Consider the following 27,883-nt stretch of genomic DNA (forward strand, 5'->3'; position numbering starts at 1 on the left):
GTTCGGCGCTGTGGTATATGCGGCAAGACTGGACATAATGCAAGAACATGTCAGGAGGATATTGAGGTATCTGGAGTAGAGGATAGTAAGTAATTTTAATTGATTAGCTAGTTTGTGGTGTTTTTGTTGTAATATTTAGTTTGACGGCTAAGAAAAGTGGCTCACATACTTGTCTGGCTCGCATACTAGTGATTCACGTTATCGTATAAATATGATATCAAATATAGTGCAAATACTATGTAATTAGATCAATATGAGGTCTCTCCCCATATATGAAGCATTATGAAGATCCCAATTTACAGAACCTTTTACTAATGAAGTGTAACCTGGTTAGGACGTTGATCTGCACTCGGCTGATGCCGATAGTAATAACACCACCAAATAAAGGCCTCGCTACAAACTCCTAAGTGTTTGAGCATGTAACAAGCTCGCCAGCTCTCCGAAAGCTTTCAGTTCTTCTTTTCTTTAATATAATCAATTTGTTGGTTTCCAAGAACACTTCTGGACGAATAAGGCCTGTGCCCCTTGCACGAAGCGTGTCAGCTCCTGAATCTTTCCCTACTTCATCAACAAGTTTTATTGTACGAAATAATGACTTCTCAGCGCCCAGGCATTAGCGTTTCCTTCACGGCTACATCATCCCAGACTTCCCTAGCCCCTGATTCGTCGGTTATCAGCGACAACGGAGATTCTGATGCCGGAGAGACATCTATTTCGCCGTTGTTAGCCTCTCAATTTAAGAAGAAGAAGCGTACGTCGAAGATATGGGATCATACGCCCTTCGGAAGGAATCAGATCGTCCGTAATACGGAAGGTCAGATTATATGGCGTTGCAAGTACTGTAAAGGGAAGCCTGCCGAATATCTCGAAAATGGAGGCACGGCACACACCTACAAGCACCTTAAATCTCACACTACTCTCGATATATTAACGCCTAATGAAGAAAGGGCTGCTAAAACACGGAATCACCTTAAGGAAGCCTTATCACGGATGTCTCAGAACACGAAACCCCTCAAACGCCGTCGACACGATGACGAAACGACAGATCTTGACGCTGATAAGTTTGAGCAACTGTATGTAGAGTGGATTGCAGACTGCGGGATTGCACTTCGTATGCCAACAAGAGAAAGCTTTCGAGCGTAAGTGCTCTAACATACTTAATATTAATGGTTCATATACTAATCTTATGCACTTTTAGCTTGCTCAAATTCCTCAATCCTGGAGTCCTCTCGATTTTACCTACATCACATCAAACGATTCGCGAGTGGGTGGTGCGAATGTTTGGGACGCAAAAACGATGTATACGACAAGTTCTCCAATCAGCTATCTCGAGAATACACTTCACCATCGATATATGGTCCTCTCCAGATAAGCTTGGTATCCTTGGTATTGTTGCGCACTTCATTGATAGTAACGGCGAGCTGGTTTCATATTGTGTTGCTTTACGAGAGGTACATGGCAGGCATTCAGGAGAGAATCAGGCCCATATTGTGATGAATGTCGTCAAGGACTACGGAATTATCACCCAGATTGGATACTTTGCTTCAGACAATGCAGACTCGAATGATACGTTGATGAACCCTCTACAGAAATGTACGTCTCTATCCATTCATTGAGAGAACAATACTAATGATTAATAGTGTTGAATGAGAGGCACAATATCATACACGACGCGAAACATCACCGCCTTCGTTGTAACGGTCATACCATTAATCTAGCAGCGCATGCGTTTATGTTCCCAAAAACCGCACCCGGCGAAGCCCCTACGAAAAACCAGATTAAAAAGGATACTACGAGCGAATATATCAAGCCTTCAGACGCTGATATATTGAAGTGGAGGAAGGCTGGTCCTCTTGGCAAGCTCCACAACATCGTTGTCTTTATCCGATGTAGTCCACAACGGATACAGAGGTTTAAAGAGATCAGTGAGAAAAAGGGTCTTCTTCGTGACAACGATACAAGATGGAACTCAAAGTACTACATGATTGAGAGAGCCATTGAGGTCGCAGATCAAATTGATTACTATTGCTCAAAGGAGAAGGACCTTAAGCTTGATTCGCGTATGCTATATACCCAATTGAGAGGACGACACTAATAGTCTCTAGTTTCCGAACAAGACTGGGCTGAGCTGAAAAAAATTTGCAACTTCCTCAAATCATTCACCGATGCCACCAAGGCTGCAGAAGGTCACGCGCATGCAATCGATCGAACGCTACCCATAATGGACTTCCTGCTTAGAAAATTTGAGGCTGCACGAATCGAGTACGCAGATGACGCTTTTATGGCGCCTTGTATTGATGCTGGATGGGCGAAACTCGACGCATATTACACTCTTACAGAGCGGTCATCTGCTTATGTTGGAGCTATTGTCCTCAGCCCTCATCGGAAGTGGCACTACTTTGACACCGCCTGGGAGGAACATCCTGAGTGGATTGAGAGCAATAAGACTGCCGTAGAAGATCTCTGGAAGACTCGTTACGCACCAGTCGCCACGTCAGCGGAGTCGTCAGCCCAGTCCTTGGTTGAAAAGCCACTAGCGAAGAACTCGTTTCTGGCATGGGAAGACGAACATGAGGATCTCGAGCTTCCTACCCTATTCGACGAGTATCAGAACTATATATCAGCCCCAAGAATCAAAGTCAAGGATGTACGAAGGTGGTGGCTTGAAGATACACAACAAACGCTCTATCCAAACCTTTCCAAAATGGCGCTCGATCTTTTGTCAATTCCTGCGATGTCTGCTGAGCCAGAACTTCTCTTCTCCGATACAAAATTCACCCTCCAAGATCGCAGAAACAGGCTAGGGATTGATATAATTGAGGCAATTGAATGCATAAAGTGTTGTTTATATTGCGAAGTAGTGCTGGGTGAAAATGTATGTTTGTAAAACTTAGTTGTTTCTTATTGAGATGAGAGTTCTTCTCAGGTTTATATCTCTTAAAGATTTCATCTCGGACTTTAAACTCTAAATCTAGGACTTTCAGACTGTTAGTCTGAATCCTGAAGGGAAGGGGGATCCCCGGATTTTCCAACATAAAGTCCTGGTCGAAGACTCACAACTTGGCTTGGGTTGACGATGTTAAGCTTGTCTTAGATACAGCTATCACTGGAGAAGGTGAACAGCAGGGGTCTTCTAACATTATACCTTATATTACGAGCAATAGATAGTATGCAAGCAATTCAAACTCACAATGCTTGGATCTGTGGAGTTTTCTTTTGACCTCTAGATCTACTTCATTCTCACACCTAAGCAATAGGAGTGACGTTAAATTGGTCAACTATGTAGCTTAAGCAAACCCTTAAAATACGCGAGCGAGATCTAGGAAAACGTTTTCCCGATCGTTCTCGTTATCTGGCAATAGTATAATCTTATATTTTGGCTCTGAATAGCTTCATCTTGTTACAGTCCGCGGGACGATCTTGAAGCTCAGCCTTACTCGATTTGGTTAGTTTCATGCTTAGGCCATGCGGCTCTTCGCACGCCATGCGATATGATATTACGATACGATATTACTTAAATATAGTGGAATACCGTATGCCGTGCAGTGCACCGAATTCCTAAACAATCCAGTGCAGTGTGGCGCTGAAAAAATATCGTATACGGTATTTTGCACTATTTACTTCACTGCCGGCCGCTGGATCTCATCCCTGAGCAGATCCGTATTGAAGACTATCTGACCGACCTGGCGCTCGACAGGCTCAAGCTCATCAACCGCGCATGCCTCGAGACAGGTGACGCTCTCTTCAGCAATCTCACCAGAGATCAGACGTTCAAGGATATCACTTGGCTCCCTCACCCCGTTGTCGTAGACTGGCAGAAGCGCTACAACGGCCTGGGTCCTTGCAGTCTGGCGGCGCCAATGCTCGTCGTCCAAGGAGAGGATGACCCTTTGACTTACGCGTCAGCTACAGAGTCGGACTTCAACAACATGTGTGCTACTTTTCCACAGTCGAGCGCGGAACTGCTTCTGTACACGGGGAAGGATCTTGACGGTGTCTTGGAGCCGAGCACTGAGGACGTCCTCGCCTGGCTTGCTGATCGATTCAATAACGTAGCGCTTGCTGAAGGCTGCCAGAAGAGAACTATCCAGGCTAGCTCAGCCAAGTTGTAGGTAGCTATTCACCTCTGTTGTGACGCAAACACATAACTATGCTATATAAGCCACCTTTTGTTTGTGCCACACCGGTACCGGTACTTGCTTAAGACCCCAATATATCGTCCATATTCATGTCATTTCTAAAATGCAATGTATGGTGTTTTAGCTGTACATGCTTTTTAAGGGCAATTTTGGGCACCCCGCTCGTACTCTCTTCGTTGCAGGTGGGGCGAGGTAGGGAGCGAAGGTCTCTGACACTTCAAGGGATATGGATCACGACTTAAACCGTGATATAGGGAAGGATCACCCAGTATATAGACTCCACTCATTTTACACCCTTTATATATAAACTAGCTCTCTAGCTATCAATACTATAACTTGGTTACACAATGCTCCGCTTTGTACGTCACCAAACGTGACTACCACTACTCAATACAACGCTTGATCCTACTGTCAACATAGACCAACCACGGCCCAGGTTTACTAGTTGGTTACCCCGTAACACCGTTACAGGGCCGACATCTCATTCACACGAAACATTCGGGGTCTACATCGGGGCTGACCACCCCGGATCCGTCCTGGCAATGGCCACTGCCATCGCAAAAGCCTGCACCGCCGGCACAGGGCCCGCCTTGGTTGATATTATCCCCGGAGGAAGCCCCGTTGTCAGCACCGTTGGCATTATTGGCATCGTTTCCACCGTTGCCACCATTGGCATTATTACCGCCAGCTGCCGCGCCACCACGACTACCTCTAGTAGCGCCCCCATGAGCAGCGTCTCCATCAACGCATTCGGGGACTACGTCGGGGCTGACCACCCCGGATCCGTCCTGGCAATGGCCACTGCCATCGCAAAAGCCTGCACCGCCAGCACAGGATTGCGCGGCCACTGCCAAAGTGTAAGCTAGAGAATGTGAAATAAAGGGAATAGGGGCGAAGGAAACGTACCAAGGCTGGCCAAGGCGGCGATGACGAAGACTGACAACTTCATTGTGAGAGACTTTGGTGACGGCCTAGGCTTCCTGGTAGGTAGATGTAGACGTAGAGAACGTAGTCGATATGACAGACGGCTAAACGGAAGGAGCGAGTGTAAGAAGCTATAACGAGCTAGCCGTACCAGACGGATTGGAGAGTATGGGTGATGATAATGTAGTGACCTAGAATCGTGCAATAGGTATCTATGCGAGGACAGTGACTGGTATTTATTATGGGACGATGGACAGCCATCGCAACCTGAAAGACAAGGATACCTGGGTTTCTTTCTCATATGTCATCAAGGGGTTTCCATGAGACAATCATCTGGCAGATCTGATACGCGTGCTGAAACTTAATTATGTAACTATAACTCGACCTGTACTCATTGTCAATGCTTAAAGGTACCTTCTTGTGTCTACTTACTGCTTTCTCTATAAGAATATGCAAGTGACTCCACGATGATCAAGGACCAATACCAGACCTGCGTATTTGGATATGATATATCGATATCAACTGTGCTATCTGGATATATCGATATTGATATATATCGATATCGATATAACTCTCTGCCTCTTAAATTGATATCGAGATTGATATCCACCTAAATACCGCTCTCTGATTGGCTGAAAAGATCTTATCAATCGATTAGATGATGAAAAGGCTTCTGTCGCATATCACCACTAGGTTCGTGCGACTGGATATGAAACACGGGGCGTACCTTGGGGTTGCGTATCCGGTTTCACATCTGGCCTGTCGCATAATCCTAACATGAGCTCAAATAGCTGTTCCCGAACACATGGCTGTTCGATTTCTTTTGTTCTTTAGATAACTCTCATCAATTGACGGGTGCCATCAATGATCCCTGTGGAGCCAATTGTCTGACAACTTCTCTCAATTTCAATATCTGCACCACCATCTCAGTACTCGTTCAAACGGCCCTAGGTATTCGAGCATAATTAGCTTATCCAGGTGATTTATCGACCATGGCATCATCTCAGACCACCGCCGCCTCTACGCCCTCGATTTCGGACCAGCCCATTACTGGGACGTCTCTGGACTTTTCCCTCTTCTTCAAAGCAACGTATCCTGATGAGGACACCCAGAACACCACCGGCGGGTCACGTAAGCGCAAATCCAGGGGTATGGTGATGTATCGATGTCTCCATTGCCCTGCCGATAAGCCCTGGGCGAATCGGAAGCGGGACAACGCATGGCATCACGCCCGGCGGTGCCATGCCGATATTATCTCTTCCCTCGATCGCACGCTCATTGGGGGCAGTTCTGATGTTCTAGATGATGAAAGGGAAGCCACACGCCCTCGGATTGATGCTTTCTTTCCCTCTCGTTACTCGGATGTCTCTCTCCGCCGTATGTTCGACCGCGATCGGTATTTAGATGCAATAATCAGCCTAATCACACGCCGCCGGCTTGCCTTCTCAGCAATTAACTGGGATGAGATGCAAGAGATTATGCTAGCAGCTAATCCTGCTATAGAGGACCTTTTAGTGACCAACCGAAGTGCTCTAATGCGACTAATTGATGCCACATATGAGTTATATTCTTCTCAGCTCATGGCAACTCTTGAAGCTTCCATCTCAAAGATCCATATCCTCTCTGATCTCTGGACATCGCCCCATCGCCATGGGATACTCGCCATCTCTGCGCGATGGGTTGATCAGGATTCTCGGCCACAAAGGGCACTGCTAGCGATGCCGGAATGTCGCTATAGCTATAGTGGTGAAACCCAGGCAACTCTAATTATCGATACATTGGCAAAGTACGGCATTGCTTCTAAAGTGGGCTACCATGTAGGGGATAATGCCACTTCAAATGATACCTGCTTGTCTTATCTCTCACGGCGGTTACGAGAAGACTATGGGGTACGATAGTCCTTCCCTTATCTCTGGATTAGAATTAATTGGTTGCTAGTTGACGTTTGATCCCTCTAAGCGCCGTATCCGCTGCGTCGCCCACATTATTAACCTATCCCTCCAAGCATTTCTTTCGCGTCTTCGAAAGAGGCACTAATCGCCGCTCTTGATGCCACCGATGATACCTCAAACGATCAGTTGTTTGCACAGTTCTACGACACCTTGCACGACGCCGGACAGACAACAAGAACAGATGAAGCCCATCAGAGAAGAAGAGCTTCGCGAAGAGGCAATCGTATACTTGAGAACTTCACTGGATGGCAGCATATCGTGCCCCTACGGAAAGTACACAACATCGCTGTCTGGATACGTAAATCTACGCTTCATACGGCTATATGGGACGATGAAATAAAGCTCCGACTAGGTATAGATAATGCCACACGCTGGAATTCATGGTATCGATTGTTGGATAATTTTCTGCGTTATCAATCCCGTGTAAAACAGTTCCTAATTGACCATGATAGAGAGCTTCAAGACGATATCCTGCTAGCTTCAGAGTGGGAGTTTATTGAACGGACGCATCGTTTCCTACAGCCGTTTGCCTCAGCTACGTTGTTAGCCGAAGGGGCGCGATCTACACTCTCCCAATCACTCTCGATAATGGATGTTTTATTGCGACAGTACGGGAAGTATAAGGTCGGTGGCGATGTGTTTTCTTTTATCTAATTGATCGGCTAACTAATTGTCTTATTTAGGAGCTTTATAGTTCAAAGGAAAACCATGATCCCCACATGGTACACTGCATCGATATGGGCTGGTTTGTACTTAATCAATACTACACCTTATCAGACCAGACACCTGTATATGCCGCCGCACTCCTTCTCGATCCCTCGAAACGAAGAAAATACATTGAGCGGAATTGGCAAGAATCCTGGCACGCGCCTGCTATTGCTGCTGCCCAGCAAATTTGGCTAGATGAATATAATGCCGCGCCAATCCCAGAATCCTTGCGGGTGCCTCTAGATGTGTCCTCTTCCTCTGGGAGGCAGCACAACGAGCTGGATGAGTTGTTGAGCGATATTGCTGTTACTGGTCCTATCTTAGACGACGCCGATGACTTCGAAACCTTTATTGATGCACCACCGACCCGAATAACTGGCTCTCCTCTCCAGTGGTGGCTACATCGAGATCAAAGGAAAGCATATCCGCGGTTATCCCGCATGGCAATTGATATCCTCTCAATCCCTCCTGAATCATCTGATGTTGAGTCTCACTTCTCATCGGCGCGGCGTACGCTATCATGGGATAGAGAGAGCATGACCTGCGAGAACCTGGCGAAGGTTGAGTGTGTGGGCAACTGGATGCGCGAGGGTATCATTGTACCCAAGTCTCACGGTGGCAGGGGCGTTATTTCCAGCGTTGCTGTTGAATTTAGCGTTGAAACAGAGGCAGAGGACTTTCTAGATTAGGGTACTTTCTTGTTCTTTCTTCTAGCCTACAAGAATTATATGTGGTTTATCTGGATATCAACCTTGCTAAAGTGGCTATGTGGCTGTATGGATATCTACCTGGATATATCGATATCCAGATAATTTCTCCCACTTATCTGGATATCGATATAAGGGCCAGAATTTCGGTGGATATCGATATACGCAGGTCTGTTTGGTGCCCCCGACCTCGACGCGCCTACATGGCTCGCTTCCCTCTTTGCAGCTCGGAAGCTGCTTGACCGATCTCTGCAGTCGCGTACTGCCCAGAAACCCTCTTCTTCTTTGCAGCCCCGGCTGCTGCCCGGAACACAACCGGGCTTCGACAATTGGTCTCACTGGCTGAGACCACTAGACAAAACCGCTGGGTCGAAATGGTACAGAGCTTACCTGGAGACCGTGGAATGAGGCGACTACCTCGTCCACAGAGCAGCGTTCTAGCCGCCTTGGGGTTTTCTCCTGCAAGGGTTTCCCCCAAGGATGCACGGTTCTAGGGTGGCAGCTACTGGCGATCTTAGGGGATCATGGACTTCCTGCCTCAGGGTATGGAAAGCTACTTGATCTATCTGTGCAAGAGAATTCTAGGCTGGAGAGGAATAGTTCCCGCTGACGGGATGACCTCTTGAAAGTAAAGCGCCTTTGTGCCGATGATATGCTGGATGAACTAGATAGAAGCGTTGCTGGAGGGAAGCTCTGCTGAGATCAACTGTATTGATGTCCATGGGACGTGCTTCACCGACAACTACTGTAGAGCTGGCTACGAGTAGAGAGGTGCCTCTTGGAGGTAATTAGTACAGCAAACGCTCGAGCATGTATACGGCTCCGATCTAAGAGGCCTTGCAGATGATCCGAGCGAGAATCAGCACGGCAGCGGTTTTTAGATAGTTTAGCTCAGCACGTCCTGTGCTCCAATAGGAGGCTTTTCGGGGCCAATGGCCCCCCGGACGAAAAATATACGTAACATAACATAACATAGGTGTAGTGGATTTAAGTATCTTATAGAACTAGTGGTCTGCGACAATCAATCATTTTGGACGAATGCTGTGTAAGTCAAGTTGTTAAGTTTTGTTGGTGTAATCTTTTTTTACTCTGGCGAAAGAGTGATGGTGTATGGTATATATTTAAGTGTGGCCTGGAAGACGTCTTTGCTTTCACAGGAAAATGTCTTCGCGCTTATGTCTGAAGATGGATGATGAAAGGGCAGACGACGAGTCAGCGTAAAGACCGAGAAAATTTGATACCGACAACGACAGCAGAGAAAGGGGACCACCAGCGCCCAGCGCCCCCCAACTGGCCTCATCCGACCATATGTCCCGTTAGAATCAGCGTCGGATAATGGGCCTAAGCCACATCTTAATGGCAATGTCCGAAGTTCGACCACTCATTTACGATCACTCCCAGTTGATAATGAGAACTACGAAATCTGGGGTGACTGTCCAAAACACTTCTTGCTACCACTGCCACAGTCGCGTGTTCACTCTGAAGCCGCTGAGAGAATAAACAAGATGATCGGTTCTATCCAATGTTGTTTGTTGTCTTTCGACACAGACATTCCCATTGAGTCCTATCCCCGTTTCTTACAAGCGTCAAAGGGACGGTAGAAAAGTCACATGTCCCGGGAATAAGCATAGGGTATTTGATAGGATCTCAAGTGGATAGTTGGATCGAAGGATTCGATGCGCCGGAGACTTTAGATGCCAGTTTTGTGAATATTAATATCAAGGAATAGTCTACTACGATTCCGCTCACAGAAGACTTGTGTTTAGTGCTCCGTTTTCGACAGGGGGCCTCACGGAATGCGTACTACCACTTAAATGTGAGCATTGGGAAATACTACCATGGACAACAGACCCGAAGTATAATGCGGCCAAAACTAGCCAGAACGTGTCATCAAGTTCTCTTACTGGTTTAACACGTCGTTTTACCGATAATTCCGTTTAATGCGGCCAGGTGATGATTTCTGGTTGTCGGAGAATGCAGCGACAGTGCCTTACAAGGCTCAGAAGATCGGCGCAAAAGTCAAACAAAAAGACTGTTCATTTTGTTCATGTAAATCCAACATCGTGTTGATACCGTAAACTTTCAACGCTGGTCGCCATTTACAATACTCTACACTCCTGAAGCTACAGAGCCTTCAGCTTCAAATACATGCCATTTTCCGGCTTAATCGTGATAACTCCCCTTGGCATAACCAATGCATCATCCATCGCCAGCGTCCACTCAAAGGACCGAACCATAGTAGCCAACAGACATCGCATCTCAGCTTTTGCAAAACCCTGCCCAATACAATTTCGGGGTCCATGTAAGAATGTGAGGAAGTTGTAGTTGCTACTCGCTCCGCCATTCTGGTTCGGCTTCCCATCTTCTGCGATCCATCGCTCGGGGCGGAATTCTGCCGCGTCAGGTCCCCAGATTTCAGGAGAGCGGTTAATGTACCAGATCGAAACGATAATATCTGTACCCTCGGGGATAAATTGATTTCCAATTCGGGTGTCGCGGACAGCTTGACGCATGGTCATTGGTACCGTTGGGTAAAGTCGTAGTGTCTCGTGCATGATGCCATTAAGATAAGGCAGTTGCTCAAGGATGCCAGCAAGATCAACTGCCGAAGCATTATCCATATCCTCCGGTAACGCGTCTCCGATTTCATCCCGTAGCCTTTCCTGGCTCTCCGGATGCTTAGTGAGAAGGTAGCATGCCCAAGTAAGTGCCGATGCGGTTGTTTCGTGCCTATGACGCGTTAGAGATATATTTGGCCACAGTTAATGAATCACTTACCCTGTCGCTAAGAACGTCAGAAGCTGGTCCTTCAGGGCCTCATCTGAGAAGTTGTTGGACTTGATGAGAAGCGACAATACATCAAAATGGCTATCCTCCTTTTCCATGATGGCAGCTTTCTTTTCCTTGATCATTGGGAAACAAAGCTCGTTCAGTGACCCCGTCAGATAGTTGAACAGAGCGTTCATCTTCCAAGGAATTAATCGAATGATCGGCAGACCGATAGCCAAGGAAAGCATACCAAAGATGAGCTTTTCTCGGTCCGGTTCGAAGAGCTGTTCGTAAATATCGGCAAGCGGATCCTTCTTCCTCTCCACAGTATCGAACTTGCGGCCTAGGCCAGCGATGCCAATAATGTCCAGAGTGATTTTACTCGCCCAGCCGTTAAGCTCAATGACCGATGATCTAGAGGTAGTCATATCCTGGTTTAGTGCTCTTGTAAGTGTCTCTCCTTTTGCCCACATCATTGGATAAAACTCTTTGATATGTCGGAAGTGGAAGGCAGGTGTTGTGTTCTTGCGCAAAAACTTGTGCTGATCGCCCTCTACAATGATGAGGCCATCGCCAAGGATGTGTCGCAGGAATGAGCGGATTCTTGTTGGTTTGGCGAAGTCGTAGCAGTTATGGACGAGCAGATCTGCTAAAAGCTGAGGGTTCATGATGCATATCTGGTCTCGCATGGAGTTGAGGGTGATCAGGTCTTCTCCAGGATATTGTCTCCCAAGTTCCAGGAAAAGTTCGCCAGCGGGCTTGTCCTTGACAATAAGGGCACGATGAGCCGCGCTCAGGTATGACTAGAAGGTATTCGAGTCAGTATCTGATGAAACAGATGGGGAATTATTGCCATGCTAGTTGGAGACATAAGAAAAACTCTCAACTTACCTTTGGGCCAGGAATGCGTCTGAGCGGACTGAATAGAAGGGGGTATAGCAACACCCAGAAAACGACTCCTAAGGCATAGTTGACGAGTAAAATGGTAGCCACAGCTACCAAGTGACTTTGTGTGCTATAGTAATTTGGAAATAGCTTGATGGCTACGAACGACTCGACAACCGCAGCAAGCGTAAGGTTAGAAAAGCCCAATAGCTTCGAAACAACAGCCATGTTGAGCTTCGACAATCGTGTGACGATAGTGTCTGACTTGGCAATAAACGATTCAAACTGTCAAGGTTCTTGAGAATCATGTCAAATGAAACATACTGGCCTTTTATATAAGACGGTCAATGAGGCTGAGGTGCGTTTTCATGTGAATTTACCCAACTAATGCGGCTGCGCCCAATGTGTATACTGTTTACTAATTGTTCCGTCCCAGGTCTATGGGTATGAAGCCAGCGCTGGGCCGCTGAAGATTACTCGTCACTGTACGTCATGTGCCCCTAAAGACTACCGTCGATACCACTCGGCAACAGCGACCCCTTGGACTCTGATCAGCAATCAGACGACCCTCCTCGCCATGTCGCAAGGGCAGCCCATTTAGGCTTAGCATGCGAGATCACTGATAGGGACTTAACTGACAAGGTTCGAGGGTAGGGTATTCGCGAGGAGAAACACGTGGAAATTCCGTCGGGTCGGAAGCTTAATTCTCTTTGATAATGTGTGTCGATCAACCTCACATGCTGTCAAGATGCATTCCGTTGAGGTTCATGTGGTCCAGCCTCACCAGCTCGCAACTGGAGCATTTCGCAAGCTAAGCTGAAACTAGATGATTTCAAGAGATGCCCCAACAAATCACAGCTATTTCGATTAAGCATGAACACGCAAATACTTTCCATCTCATAGTGAGAAGAGAAAATGGTGAGCTTCGAATAGATTACCCGTTGGGATAAGAGATGCGGAGGCGTGCTGAGTAGAACAGATTTATTGCCCTCGAAGCAACACCAACTCAAACCTTGATCAGCGAACCATCCTCATACCCCCTTGCCAATGGCTTCAAAAACCATCATCAGTCTCATCCTAAGCTGTACTCTCCTAAGAGGCTATGCTAGTATGTTCACGTCACATCAGCAAGGGTTCTTTGATGCTCTTCGTATCTGTACCACCAAAACTTAATCCCTAGATACAGACTCGTGTGTTCTAGATATGTCAGAATCAGTCTCTAAAGGAATCACAGGGAATGAGTCTATTGATTCTCTCCTTCATCTCCTCCGTGGATTCTTCACTCAAGGGTAGAAGGAACGTTCTGATATCAAAGGCATAGACCTCGAGACTTTGCTGGCGTTTGAGTACTTAGCCACGCAGTTTAGAGATGCATAGTACCTGATGGCTCTTGAAGGGCTCAGATTTAGATATCAGGGCCCAATTCTCAGCTGGAAAGTTTGTTATGATGATAACCAATTAAAAGAGTGCAAAGATTACGACTGGGTTATTGAACCGTCTGAAATGATCGATGATACTTATGACTATATCTTTATTACGCTCGATTCTGTCACCTCATGGGATGAGGCGGGCCAGAGTCTGGTGAAGATAATCGGGAAGGCTGCACGTGGTGGCAATACCTGTGTTATTCTTGGGATTATTTTTCTAGACCTAAGAACCTTGTTCCCTCAGGTCTCTGGCCTCAATGATAACTAGCCTTTAATGGCTTTGTCGGTATTCACGCCTACGCAACCAAAGTCATAACTCCACCCACACAGACCCCAACCTACAGTATCAAACGCTTTCGCTGAGATCTCTATTGCCAACGGAGTATCGCATTGCCTAGTCTCGTCCACATTGGAGCTAGCCCTTACCGGCCATCCCTTGTTTGCAGTATTTGAAACTTGTTAACTAGCTAATTGCCCTGAATGCTTTCAGCTTAGCAGTCATGGCGAGCTATGGAGCCTTGCGATGCCGGCTGGTAGAGTAATTCAGGCACTCAGTATACATGGGGAGGCAGGTCAATAGACAGGGGTACGAATGAATGAACATAAATTTGCAGCATCTCTCGCCGCAAGGGAGAAGCAGATATGACCTCTCGACTGGCAAGTATCTGATCACTATCGTCATGGTGCTAACTTAGAGTCTTCATGGGGAACTGTAGGTCGCTGTATCATTTGCAATTTGCCTCGCCACTTGAAATCAAATGTCGCGAATATAATATTCAGGTGAGCTTTTAAGCACATCGCAGAGGCTCAAGATTAGTTTTTTTCAGTCGATATCTGGGCACACAGGTAAGGGTCAACGTTGAGTCACAGTGACTGTGCGGCTTTGAATGGCGCTCAAATGACGTTGCTTTTGTGGATGCAGTCCAATTATCGCACGAGTACAGCGCGAAAGGTCTTCTATGTTAATGCTTGCCTGGAAGACCAACTGCTGCTATAATCTTACAGGGTTGAAGCTTAATAACAAAGCTGGAGGAGGATAGAATGCATAGCGCGTGACACGACCTAAATGACTGATTGCCTCCAACCAATACCAAGAAGCCCTCATGTCTTTGGTGACAGGTTCCGACGTGCCCAATCGTACAGCGTTGTCGCAGGCCGACCCATGACAGTTTGGAAGTCATCACGCGCAGTAGCTTGGTAATGCATTTGCCCGCTCTCGCCAAGACGCATTGTCTGCACAGCGCTCTCTAGGTAGAGGCGAGTACCGGCGTCCGGAATTGACGTGAGCTTCGCCGCAAGGCCCTCCGAGGTGAGAACATTGCATTTTATCTTGATCCCTGTGGCTTCCGTGATGATAGCGGCGGCCTGTGGACCAGTGAGGATCTCTGGGCTGAGGCTGTAATCGGCACCGGCGTGCTTCTCGGGTCCCTCGCGGAGCACTGCGGCCGCTACAGTACCGATGTCGGCGGCTGAAACCCAGCCGAATGCAGCCTCTCCCCACATGACATCGAAGGAACCTTTCTCGGTGGTTGATGGTTCGGTGACTAAAACGGAATCCAAGATGACATTGGGGTGCAGGTTGGTCCAAGCCAGCCCGGACGCTTTGATGTAGGTCTCAACCATGTCATGCCGGCCAAAGTGCGGAATGTGGTCCCGGCCCGAGCTGTAGACACCAAGGTGGACCACGAATTTGACTCCGGCGGCTGCAGATGCGTCGATCAGCATCTTGCTTTGGTACAGCATGGCTGCCGTGCCGCCAGTGACGATGAAGACCCTGTCGATGCCTTTCAATGCTGCTGGCAGTGTTTCGGGTTTTTCAAGATCCAGAATGACAGCTTGCCGCCCTTCTCGTCGCCATCGCTCGGCAGTCGTGGCACGGCTGGTCGCCAATCGCACCGTGATACCCTCGCAATTTGCATCAAGCCCTTTGACGACATGTGAGCCTACCCTGCCTGATGCGCCGATAACAAGTACAGTGGCCACAGTGGCAATTGGTATAGTAGGCCAGTGGGACAGGCCTTAGGGAGAATAAAACAATCCCAACCAGACGATCTTCTAACCTTGATTTTATTTCAAATACCATATAAGCGCGATACAAATGTTAAAATATTAAATAGCTTGATCATATTCAATACCAACGGTGGGAAAGAGTACCCCAGGTTTCTCGGTGGAGGAGAGACACAGGGCCCAATACATAATAATCCCGGGCCGGATTATTAATCAATCGTGATACAGTACCCATATGTCAGATAAAAGCATTCCAACCGGAGAACTATGTTGCATTTGGAAGATGTCATGCTAGGGCAAATATTAAATCGAGTCATAACTCCGAGTCAGGTCGTCCTGTGCTTTCATTCCCCTCTATACAAACCAGTTAATCTGACAATTATGGATCGGGAATCAAGCTAGGACACAGTAGCAGAAAGACGAGGTTCCATCTGGCTCAAGGTCGGGCTCGGCAGAATTGATGTCTCCGATCCTGTGCTGGTTTTGATTTATCACATTCACCCAGAGTTAGCTTTCAGCCTATGATTAGTGATCAACGAAAGGCCAACACCCCATCCGAACACCACGGCGTACAACAACGAGAATCAATTTGTCAACTAACATGCTATTTAATGATTCTTATCCCGACGTCCCCCACCCTTGAAATTACCTTGACACAAAGCTTTCATGAGTTATTAAATACTGCGCACAGTTGTTGCCTTCTTGGAATGATGAATTACCGAGGCAACAAGCGGTTAGAGGTAGCCGTGCGAATGTTGTGGCCAAAAGCAAATACTGCCACTGAGCCATTGCTCGGTCGGGAGAAGATTCAACCGCTCCCTAAGATCGAAATGGGTTCAAAAAGCCCTGAAAGGTCCCGCAAAACATCTGCTTGGGCGACCTGAATGGCTTGGCCACCACTTTCCCCATACTAGGTGAGCAATGCACACTCCCGAGGTATGAGATGTAGATACTTACAGTCACATCGATCACAGTGTTAGTACTTCCGCATCGCGACTACCTGACAAAGCCCAAAATGAGCGCAGGAAAGGCGGTTCATATTCTTGACTATTGATAGTTTATTCGAGATTCCAGGACCATGTGTAGATCGTGGTAATCATATGTGTGTAATTAAGAGACCGCATGCCCTGTGAGGAAGCCAAGCAACTAGTCAGGTCGAACGGTAGGAAAGATAGAATATGTTTATAAGCTTACGCATCACTCGGAGAGGGAGTGTCTTATGAGGCCAGCATCAATGTATCCATCTTCCGTTCTAATGGCAAGATCGGGTTCGCACTCTTGTTGATAGATGTAAAAGCGTTCTAGCTTTATAACCACCAGCTGCTGGCCGTATAAAGGTATCTAGAGGAAATGGATGCTCGATAGTGGAGATCCCTCTTTGTCTGGCTCTAATATCTGGTGTTACTGCGCTGTTGGCTGTCTTGAAGCTCTGAAAGTGCAATGGAGGGGGAATGATAGTGGTAGTATTACGTGTCGTTTAATTCTCTATAACAAACGCCTTGATTGTATTTGCGCTATCAAAAGAGGTTCGTGACACGGTTTCGATTAGAGAAAGTCTCATAAGCTACTGGAATCCTAAGGTAGTCGACAACTCGGACTCCACCGAGTTCTCCGACTCCGAATAAAAGTGGAGTGGCCGAAATGGCATTCATGCCGAACATTGTCCCACAAAATCAAATGCAATCAAGCAAACTGCCAAACAAATCAATCACAGAGGAAAACCTAGATTTGAAATGAAATTTGATATATTTGATATACGACTTGAGGTTGAAGATATGATCTATTACGCTGGTGGGGTTGTCTTTGCGGCTTACCCGGCACTCCATTTGCTCCTCTCCAGTGCGGCCTCCCTCAAGGCTCACTGGTATCGCCAATCCTCTTTCTGCTCTACACGGAAACTAAACTACGCATCCAGCTCCGTCGATGAGATGATACGCTGGGGCGCGGCAAATGGTCTCTTTCGACCCAAATAAAACTGAAGTCATGCACTTTTCTTGTGATAAACTGAGGAGCACCCCGGCAATACGTCACAGTGATGCTAAGAAACTGTTGAGCAGGACTGGGTGTCACGTGCAAGCAGGGATACTTTAAGATTACAGCCGAAATGGTAAAACCTCTAAGGGGCAGAACTTGAACATAACACAAGATGAATATACAAATCTGGATCAATGGACCGAATACACGTAATGTCTGACAGAAACATCCTGAAGCAGCCCTGCGCTGGCTTGGCATCTGACTTGACAATAGAATATCCTTCCGAATTCACGTCGAAAAGTGGGCGGCAACGACGAAGGCCGTCGCCTGCGGATTCTCGACCATTCGCCAGCTTCAGACATTTGTCAGCCTGTGCCGATTGTCAATCACGTCCACTTGACTCATTAACCTCAAATCACCACCGATGGTATACATCATATTATCATTGTAATTCTTAGTTTAACAGTCAAGACTCTTTATTCATATATCCACTACTTTTACTTGTTGGCATCGCAGGTTACCTAGAGGTTGCCTGCAGTCTTAGAATTAGACTTTCCAATAGGTATAACTGAACAAAGCTGTACGCAGGAAGCAAGAAGTTGTCCATGTTCATTGAGAATCTCAATGTTCATATCAAATCTCCCGCCGTGTATTCTGTTCATTGTGGTTCGAGTGAGGAGCCAGTCCTCTGGAGTAATCTCAGACCGGAACATAATGTTCAGAGCGGTGGTGGGTATACCCCAGCTGCTGGCGGCTTCCATCCCATTCTCAGCATAATTGAGGAAGATGGGGGGAACCTTAAGGGTGAAACATGTTAGCTTGGGTCACAACACAGTCGACATATAGTAGTTACCAGGTCTGCCAGTACAGGCAAGTGCTCGAAACCGAACTCTCCTCCATCATCCAATTTCGCCCACTGATATCTGGTATTCTGTCCTCCGAATCTTTCACTCCACAGTGGCGAATTGCCGTCATTAGGTGTGTATACCCTTATCGTCGATGCCGGGGGATTCATGTAGTAGTAACTGGCATCTGACCATCGGACGCAATCCATCGTTCGATCTGGTACTCGCCAGACTGAAGGTTGCATATTGGTGACTTGACCGTCGTCTCTCAATATACCAAGCCTCACTACAGCAACTGTGCAGATCTTGTGTTCATGGAGCTCTAACGATTTCAGCCTGGCTTCAATCGTTGAAGTGCGTTTACCTCTGCTAAGAGTTTCAAGAGCAATCTCGAATCGACCCTGGGGTAGCGGTTCGAGGAACTCCACGGACATGTTGAGGGGTTCCATGTTCCCCAGGCTCCCATGCTTGTCGCGATAATATTGCCGCGCTGTCATCATCAGAACTGTGGCACAATACCCACCATGGGCTGCCAATCGACGGCCGCCTGCAAGTTCAACATTAATGATGCGTTTTGGGTTCATGTATGGCGAATAACGCACCATTGCCGCACCAGTCCAGTGGGACACTGCCACTATATCTCTGTCCATCGGAGTCGGCAACTGGACTCGTCTTGATCGCGTCCGGCAATGGGGTTCTAGGGAAGTTGAAAGGTCTCCATGTTGGAGTAACGGCTGCGTGAGAATTGGGCAGATGTGAGTTTGACATGACTGCAGCATTGGAGTCTCAAGTAACCGGAAAGAATTGTATTATTGGAAGAAGATCAGGCCAAGACCTTGTTCTGGCGCGATGACTTAACAACCGGAAAGAATATATATCGTGAGTGGAAGAGCTAATTTCTAGCGGGGTGCGGCGATTAATTAAGCCTCAGTAGAGACGTAAGGTTTTGAGCGTTCCGAATACCCCGACCTCAACATTAACTCAAATGGAGCGAAATGCAACTCTATGGTCACGCGGTGCTGAGGAAATAGAGTTGGTAATGGACCAGGTATGGAGGATTTAATATATGTTCAGTAATCATAGCTCGTCTAGCGTCATTACCATTATCAAATAGAGCTAGGATCTGAGGACCCCTGTCTTTCTGCTGTACTCATTTAAAGCAGATATTGATAGGTCTATGTATTTGCACAGTCGACGGAGAAAGCCGGGCAAGTGCGGGTTAGTGTTATACCGGATTAGGGTAATCTAAACGCAGGGGTCCCTTATCTCTTTTTTTTTTCTTTCTTTTTTTAGGCTTTCCCGGTTTATCTGAACATCGATAACGTAGACGACAAGCAAGCGAGACACCCCGCTTTTTACCTTAGAGGCAATTTTTTAAGTAATTCTTAACAATCTAACTTAAGCTTAAAATAGCTAAGTTTTTGATAACTTATATATAAGTCTTAAAATAACGTGGTTGATAAGCGAGTGAGTCAGACAAGCGAGTGAGTCAGCGCACTGTACAGCTAAAAATAGCCTACCCTATAGTGCCTACCTACCTTAAATAAAATAGCTAAGAATCTAAAAAAACTGTTTTTACATAATATGTAGCTATTTATTTATAGAAATATATTTTTTTAAATTTTTAGCTATTATATTTTATATAGAAAAGCTTATTTACACAGTGTAAGTAGTGTAAATAAGCTTTTCTTTATTTTACTTATATAATAAATTAAATACAATTCTTTAATTTAGTAAGAAGCTTTTTTAAATAGTTAAATATATAATATCTTAATTATAGCTATTTTAGGCTTAGCTTGAATTTTATATAGGCTTTTTAAAAGTAGCTTTTAAGGTATAGGTTAAGCTGACTCACTTGCTTGTCTGACACTCGCTTATCAACCACGTTAAGCTATAACGTATTTGATAAGCGAGTTGACCAGACAAGTGAGTTGATCACTCTTATTTTTGCCTTAAATCCGGTTTTTAAAAAAACCTTTAAAAATTCAAATTAAGCTTAAAATAGCTATAAGCATTATAGCTTATATATAAGTCTTAAAATAAGCTATATTAGTTTTCTTAGGTTTTTTAAAAAATTATATATAGCTATAAACCTTAAAACCTATTTATACTGTATTTTACACTGTATAATTAAGCATTTCTATATAAAGTAAAAGAGCTAAAAATCTTTAAAAAATAGTATTTAATAAGTTTAACTATACTATTAGTAAAAATATTTTTATTAGATTTTTAACTATTTTATTTATAGCTTAAGAATGCTATAGGGTAGGCTATTTATAGTTATACAGTGCGGTGATCAACTCACTTGTTTGGTCAACTCGCTTATCAAACACGTTATTAAATTTTATATATTTCTAAAAAAATTTCTATATAGCTCTAAACCTTAGAGTCTATTTATACTGTATAATATACTGTGTTTTAAGGTTTTCTATGTGACGGTTGGGTTTCCAAACAGGTAAACTAGTCCGTACTAGGTTTATGTTTGCAGATAACGTAGGGCGTGATGCTGAGCGATGCGAAGTGTCACGTCTCTTAATGATCAAGTAATGCGGTTTAGGCTTATTGATGTAAAGATGCTTTATTGATAGCTGGTGAGCTAAGTTCTATCTACTGCTAAATGAATGTGTATATATACTGAGAGATATGCGAGTCGAACGTGGTCGGTTCGACTCTGTCCGTCTTCCTTCGTCATGAAAGTCGAATGGCGTGCGTTCGACTTGTTACAGGGTAGGTAGCTGTTGATTGGAAGAAAAAGTGGGGCGCTCATTCACGTGCGTCAGAATGTGTTGGGTCGTAACATTCTATATAAAATAAAATAATTAAAAGTCTTTAAAAAGTCCTTTCTTATATAGTTAACTATACTATTTTAGGAAATAACTTTTTCTAGACTTTTAGCTATTTTATTTAAGTCTTACAATACTATAGGGTAAGTGACTCTAAGCTGCACAGTATGCTGTCTCGCTCGCTTATCGCCTACGTTAATGAGTTTCTTGCTTTATTAATCGGAAATAGTTCTATAAGGAGTAATTGAAAAGTGTCAGACATTACGTGTATTCGGTTCATTGATGTGAATTGGTGTATTCATGTTGTGTTCTGCTGAAATCTGCCCCTTGGAGGTTTTACCATTTCGGCTGTAATCTTAAAGTATCCCTGCTTGCACGTGAGGCCCCAGCACCTGTTCAACAAAAAGCTGGAACTTTGTGGAGGTTTATTTGTACCATCCGCCACCACTTAAAGAATCACACTACTTAAAGCATAGCACAAAAAAGCATCGCCCCATACAAAATCAAATAACGTACATGATAAGCTTGCGTGACAAACAAGCTTGCGTGACAAAAATTTCAGCCTTCAAAAATTAAAAACACCATAAAAATACAGCAAACCGCTGAATCAATTGAAACTAATCGCTGTGTTCACCATCAGAAACTGTAACAACTATCTGACACCTTCTTGCATTATGACCGGTCTTGCCGCATGTTCCACAGCGCCTTTCCTTCGCTCGTGCCGACCCTTCTTGGCCACCACCTCTTGACGATTCGGCCACTACCTGCGTACCACCATCTATCTGATCAATTGCTCGCCTTCCTTCCTCTACTGTCATTGCCCCTCCTTTCTGTAGTCGGGTTCTTTTCGCCCTTCGCCGCTGGCTCAGTATCTCATTTGCTTGCCGAAGATGTTGAACCTCAGCTGTCAATAAGGCAACCTTGTGCATTACTGCCTTAGTTCCTTTGGAAAATGACTTTAATGCTTCCAAAATTGACTCTAGAGAGCTACTCTGGTGCCGTCTGATGCGTCTCTCGAGGTATTCAGATTGTGATCCGGCCTCGAGCACGGTCTTTGGGGTCTTTGAGACCCAAGCTGCCGAGGAGCCAGCCTCCTCCTCAACCGGCGTAGGGGTCCGTAGCTGCACATCAAGCTTTGATACCACACTTTCCGGGTCAAGAGGAACAAGCCCAGCCCCTTTGAACGCTGCCTTGATATTTTCCTCTGTCATGGTGGCCTGGTAGGCAGCATGAAAGGCTGGAAAGAACTCAGTCTTGGAAACGTGAGTTATGAAGCATCGGATTAGATGCTCGATCTCTCTACCATAAGCCTGCTTGAGTACAGAAAATCATCCTACATCAAGAGGCTGGAGCAGATGAGATGAATGAGGTGGCATGCAAAGCGTGATGATCTTATTTGCCTTGCAATATCTCTCAAAATCGACAGAATGGTTACTCTCGTGCCCGTCGAGGATTAGAAGACGATAGCGATTTTTTGATCCCTTGGTTGTGCACCGGTCAAAGTGCTTTAGCCACTCGAGGCCTTTCTCATTATCAGTCCAACCGTTTTCGCTCGTCGCAATAGCCCAGTTGCCCGGGAGGTTGCTTTCTCGGTACCAGTTGGCGAGGTGATATTGGCCCGCACCTATGATGAACGGCGGGATTGCCTGGCCTTCCGCATTGATCGCCTGAATAACCGTAATCCATTCTCGGTTTCCAGACTGCACTGATTTCGGCCTTCCACGCCTGTCTGTACCCGTAACGACCATTCCGCTTGCAATCATACCCATAAGAAAGCCAGTCTCATCAAAGTTGTAGATTTCATCTGATCGGATGCCGTACTTGGCGATTGTGTTCTCCACAAGCCTAAACCAGTTGCGAATAGCAGTCGCATCTTCGCATTTAGCTCTTCGGTAATCATATTTACGAAAGAAACGCGTCTTGAGCTCTTTGTGCCGCCTCACGAAGTTGGAAGCCCAGCGCTTGCCGACGGGTGACGCGTTGCGGTCGGCGAGCAATCGATTAGCCATTTCTTCAACACCACGCAGTCGTGGGGGAAATCCTCGCGAATCTAAGTCTAAAATGAACTGAACTATGATTTGTTCCTCCAGATCAGACAGTTTGCGTGACTTTGGGACCCAATCGCTTCGAGATTGAATGCCCTTCTGCCGGCGCCATAGGATCATACGGCCAACTTTATAGATCTCTGCAGCCCTCCGAAGCTTTAATTCTGGGTCATTTTGAAGGGCTTGAAGGGCCAGAAGGATTCTGCCCTAAATATTAGGGTCTGGCATATTTTATGGTTGAGAATCAATCGGTTAAATAGAAATGATGTAAGTTGAGGGATTTTTGTCACGCATGCTTGTTTGTCACGCATGCTTATCATGTACGTTATTTGATGTATGCAGAAACCAACCACCTTGTCCATTAAAATAAAGCCATTCGTATTTTCTATAGAGAATTACGTGAATTTTACTCTCTGCGAGGTTTTTTGACCTCCCGACCGCTGCGTGTGCGCTGGCGGTGCTTTGTCACGACCGTAAAGTCCTCACGTTCGTCCTCTGATCCGACACCCACCTCAATCACCGACTCGACCTTCTCATCTACATCTACCTCTATTTCTGCTTCCTTTGTGTCATGAAGAGCTTCCCCAGTCGCTAGAGCCTTTGCTAGAGTCATGAATCGTCGGTTCGGGTTCGGTACCGCCTTCCTTTTCCTCCCGCGCCGCACCTGGGCCATCTGCTCTTCGAGGCCAGCAATCCGTGAATTTTGAACGGCTACCTTTACCTCTAAAGCTTCTATCCCCTTTGCGATCTTACTATACTTCCGCCTGGTCGGTCGAATTCGGTGTTTGACCATTTCCCTCACTTGCCGACTCGTTTTCGGCGTATCATCTGAGTGCAGTTGAGGAGGGCTCGGCGTCTTGAACTCTTCCAGCAGTTTTTCTTTGTCCGGCTGAATTTCCGGATGTGCTAGAGCTTTGTGACGGTTGATAGGCCAGTTTGCAGTAAACCTCCAGCCGGATAAGATAATCTCCTTCCTCATGGCCGCCTCCCTGGCTTTCGCGTATACCCGAACAAAGTTGACTTTGTCAACCGGCGCAGAATCGGTCAAACTAGCCAGGTTTTGGAGTTCTTTCCGATACGCACCTTTGATGACATTAAAAATTGACATTAAAAATCCCATTATCTAATGGCTGCAGACCATGAGAACAATGTGCGGGTAGGTAGCAGCAGTAAACGTTATTCAGAAAGCACGTCGCCATCCACTCGTCCTAACTGCTCGTTAACGACCCTATAGCAGGCGACTCCGCAGCAAAAACACCAAAATACTCACCTGTGCATGGCTACCATGACCGTCAAGGATAATAAGTCTCGCATCCGATGCATCACGAGGCTCCGTTTGTGGTAGATAGACGTCCTTCAACCATTCGAGAGCTATATGGTTGTCGGTCCAGCCATTCGGGGATGTGATGTAGTGCCAGTCCGCTATTAATTCTAATTCGTTAAGGGACCACTGCTTCTGCAGCTCTTTTCCTTTAAAGATAATTCCTGGTTTCAAAGCACGGCCAGTTGCGGTGATAGCCTCAATAAACGAAGTCCAGGTGCGCGACTGAACGCATTTTAATAGGGCCTTCTTCTTTGGGTCGGAACTCCCAATTATGAGGCTATCCAAGCCTTATGGACAACTAATTAGTTATGCCCTATTAAAACCCATAGAGGACTTATAGAGGTCTTACCGAAACCCGCCATTATGCCGCCCTCGTCCACATTAACCGTATTTTCGGGCTTGATCCAGCCATACTCGTTCTCCCGGATATCGAAGTACCAATTGACCGCCTTCGGAGTAACGCCGTCAAATTTGGCGGCTTCTTGACGTTTTCCAAGCTTGGTAGATAGTTCTGAATGACGTTTGACGAACCTAGTGGTCCAGTGCTTGCCCAGTGGCTTGTTATCCCCCTGTTGACGGAGGAGGGCTTCGACGCAGCTTCGAAGTTGGCTATGCGTGAGAGCGTAGCCCAGGGACTCCTGCCGCAGAAGCCAACGAACGAGACGGACCTCCTGGCTCGTAGAAATATGTTGGTGGGGGTGGGTAGACTCTTTCCTGCTCGCTTGACCAGAAAGTCGTCTATAAATGGTCGATCGAGGCACTCCACGTCTCTGGGCCGCCTCAGTCGGCTATAGGCCTCTATCAGTAATATCGAGTATAGCCTCAGCTACGTCGTCTTCGGTATAAACACGCCGAACCATTGTGGCAGGAGTTCCATGAGTAAATTAGGTGATATGCCTACTGGAGTGAATGAAGTCGGATAGGCCGGATCAGGTGAAACTGAAAAGATTTCAAAGGGCTAGAGGACAAGGCCACGAGGCGGAACGGGAAAAATTGAGCTGATATTGAAATTTCATGAAATAAACTATACAGCACAGGTTTTGGCTTGTGAGTATCTTCATTCCTGGCCAAATGCGGTGTAATTGAAAATTCGGATTTTGTATGGGAATATTGAAATTTTGGTGGTCCATTAAGTGGGGGTGTCCATTAAGTGGTCCTGGATGGTAGTACTGACGCAGCATCGTACATGTGGGTGATGGCAGCCTTTGTCTGGTGACACTCTTTGCAGAGTCAGAAACGGTGACCGGAACTGTCTTTCTCGATATCGTATCCGTGCTCCCATACCCATCCTGTCCGCTGCCTTCCGCTGCCTTCTTCTTTGTTTAAGTTGCTGGACAAATACCCTAGGAGGCGATGCCAATCGATGCCTTCGTACCCTAAGTGAGCTGTCGAAGAAATGTCCACATTCGCTTCTGCATTGTCATCGGATCGATTGAAGCTAGTTGCTGTATCGGGGTCGCTGTTGGCTGTAGAGGTTGTTGAAAACAGCGCAGCTGAGATGACAGGATTCGTAGACGGAGCCATTGGGAGCGAGGGTGTGGGGGCAGGTGGCTTCGTCAGGCAAATCGAAACGCGACGGACGCAATAACTTTAAGGTACGCGTTGGTAGGGAGTGGGTCAACCTGGGGTTACAGTACCAACAATGATTGGTCAGTGCTTCTATCCAAATGAATCCAGATATCCAAATAAATTCGGCTCCTGCAATTTGATTTGATTTGAGTTCATTTCGACTCGATTTGATTTGATTTGATTTGAATTTATTTGAATTTATTTGATTTCATTTATTTGTTGACAAGCCTGTACAATCCTAAACTCTTATCTCAATAAGAACAACCAAGTTTCATAAAATATATTTCACCGAGCACTACTGCGCAATATAAACAACACTTAGGGGGCTGGAAGGGCCCAGTGTTAAGTAAGGGGATGCATTATGGGTAGTTAACTATTAGAGATGCCTGGGAATGTCCCATAAGTACTTAGAACAGTATGCACCGATCTCCGAGTCTGCTTACGGTTTAGCCGGTCATCATGGTACATAGCAGGCACATTATTCCATTGAAATGGTAACCTCCTTCAGAACCAATCCAATTGCAGCGACAGATATGAAGCCAAGATCCTTGCTTTTGTTGCTTCGTTGTAACCATAAGACATTGCTACAAGGGTCTGGCCATGGACTGTGCGCCTGTCTCACGTTGACCTGGGACCGCAGGCTAGTATTCCCCACTTGGCGTAATTTGTCACGCCAATGATAACCTCCTCAGGAATCAATTTCGAGGCGCGCAGCGCCTGCCGGATTTTCAAGTGGCCGCCCAGCGCCCCCTAAAACAAGCGTAGGGATGGTCTACAGCAACCTATAAACTCTCATATCTTCCCATGCTTTGATTCACAACTCGCCCCCTCGAACACTCGCACCTTTTTACGGCGTCTGAGCCTTTCGCCACGACGCGATTGGGTGTAACACGAAGCTCGCTCGATAAGGAGGAATTGCTGAGTTGTAGTACAGAACGTCACGAACCAGGCTCGACAATCAGACCAGGCCAGCTGGAGAAGTCAACTCAACCAGGTCTCCCAACCAGGATGGCAGTCACCAGAAGCTCTAGGACGTCTTCCTCTACGTCGTATTCAAAGAATGTCAAACCTTGCGACGTTCACAATCAGCCGCCCGCCAATTTGTTCAAGTCCATCTCCACCGAGCAGGGATCGCGACGATATCCTTTTCGTCATCTAGAACGGAGAAGACCTGGGCAAGACTCTACAGTAGCCAGGCCTACCCCAGCTTCCAAGAAGTTACTGGCCATACCGACAAACTCTGCTGTTGATCTGAGCCAAGCTAGATCACATCGCCACAGCAACTCAGATCTTTCCCAGCATTGCAAGCGATCATTCAAACCCATCGATAACCACCGGGCCAAACGTCGCATGGATAATCTTCAAAAGTTCAACATGGCATGCATACGTTCCGCCAACGAGACTGTGAAGATATGGGAGGGCTGGGTTGCGGCCAATAGGAAGTCGCCATATGAGATGAAGCGCAACGCTGCTCTTGCGACTACAGCCATTCAGACTTTCCATTATTATACTAAGAATTTTGAGGATGTGGCAGGAGATAATAAACCAAAGCTTTACAAGCACAAGACCATTCAGCGGCTAAATGATAGTGTACGAAGGATGCTACCAGGACTTCCGATAGTATGATGATTCATACTTTGGTGCTGGGTCATGTATTTTAGGAAATTTACCTACTAAAATGCGATTTGTGTGTTGGCGGACAATCAGCGGGCAGCTTGCCCATTTTGCCTCTCCATCGCCGTCTCTTACCGTCATAAGACTAGAGCGAGCATAAGTCCTGCCTGTGCTGACCACAGAGATTTCTCTCTTCAACAAGACCAAGAAC

General features: G+C 46.2%; 7 protein-coding genes across 7 annotated transcripts; 3 read left to right on the forward strand and 4 right to left on the reverse strand.

Annotated features, from left to right (window-relative positions):
- Positions 1-4,411: 4,411 nt before the first annotated feature.
- Positions 4,412-5,246, reverse strand: FOBCDRAFT_262755 (uncharacterized protein). Its single transcript, XM_059611310.1, has 2 exons — positions 5,046-5,246; positions 4,412-4,986 (listed from the first exon to the last, which is right to left on the reverse strand). The coding sequence occupies exons 1-2, from the start codon at positions 5,086-5,088 to the stop codon at positions 4,625-4,627; spliced, it is 405 nt and encodes a 134-aa protein (XP_059467617.1). The 5' UTR covers positions 5,089-5,246; the 3' UTR covers positions 4,412-4,624.
- Positions 5,247-6,055: 809 nt separating this feature from the next.
- Positions 6,056-6,485, forward strand: FOBCDRAFT_204470 (uncharacterized protein; the record flags this gene model as incomplete). The annotated part of the gene is made up of 2 exons (XM_059609125.1): positions 6,056-6,440; positions 6,481-6,485. 2 exons carry the CDS (start codon positions 6,056-6,058, stop codon positions 6,483-6,485), a joined length of 390 nt encoding a protein of 129 aa, XP_059465447.1.
- A 4,068-nt stretch (positions 6,486-10,553) lies between these two features.
- FOBCDRAFT_204471 (cytochrome P450) lies at positions 10,554-12,312 on the reverse strand (the record flags this gene model as incomplete). Its single annotated transcript, XM_054706052.1, has 3 exons — positions 10,554-11,160; positions 11,209-12,002; positions 12,091-12,312. 3 exons carry the CDS (start codon positions 12,310-12,312, stop codon positions 10,554-10,556), a joined length of 1,623 nt encoding a protein of 540 aa, XP_054562027.1.
- Positions 12,313-13,530: 1,218 nt separating this feature from the next.
- Positions 13,531-13,779, forward strand: FOBCDRAFT_98126 (uncharacterized protein; the record flags this gene model as incomplete). Its single annotated transcript, XM_059612283.1, has 1 exon — positions 13,531-13,779. A coding segment is annotated over one exon (249 nt), but the record flags the coding sequence as incomplete, so codon positions are not given.
- Positions 13,780-14,612: 833 nt separating this feature from the next.
- FOBCDRAFT_204472 (NmrA family protein) lies at positions 14,613-15,707 on the reverse strand (the record flags this gene model as incomplete). Its single annotated transcript, XM_054706053.2, has 2 exons — positions 14,613-15,529; positions 15,647-15,707. 2 exons carry the CDS (start codon positions 15,705-15,707, stop codon positions 14,613-14,615), a joined length of 978 nt encoding a protein of 325 aa, XP_054562028.2.
- Positions 15,708-18,013: 2,306 nt separating this feature from the next.
- Positions 18,014-19,105, reverse strand: FOBCDRAFT_262756 (thioesterase-like superfamily-domain-containing protein; the record flags this gene model as incomplete). The annotated part of the gene is made up of 3 exons (XM_031177928.2): positions 18,014-18,289; positions 18,346-18,884; positions 18,940-19,105. 3 exons carry the CDS (start codon positions 19,103-19,105, stop codon positions 18,014-18,016), a joined length of 981 nt encoding a protein of 326 aa, XP_031043815.2.
- Positions 19,106-26,833: 7,728 nt separating this feature from the next.
- On the forward strand, positions 26,834-27,684 carry FOBCDRAFT_262757 (uncharacterized protein; the record flags this gene model as incomplete). The annotated part of the gene is made up of 1 exon (XM_054706055.2): positions 26,834-27,684. The coding sequence occupies exon 1, from the start codon at positions 27,067-27,069 to the stop codon at positions 27,682-27,684; it is 618 nt and encodes a 205-aa protein (XP_054562030.1). The 5' UTR covers positions 26,834-27,066.
- Between the last annotated feature and the right edge of the window lie 199 nt (positions 27,685-27,883).

The sequence above is a fragment of the Fusarium oxysporum genome, chromosome VII (assembly GCF_013085055.1).
Source record: "Fusarium oxysporum Fo47 chromosome VII, complete sequence".
Lineage (NCBI taxonomy): Eukaryota > Fungi > Ascomycota > Sordariomycetes > Hypocreales > Nectriaceae > Fusarium > Fusarium oxysporum.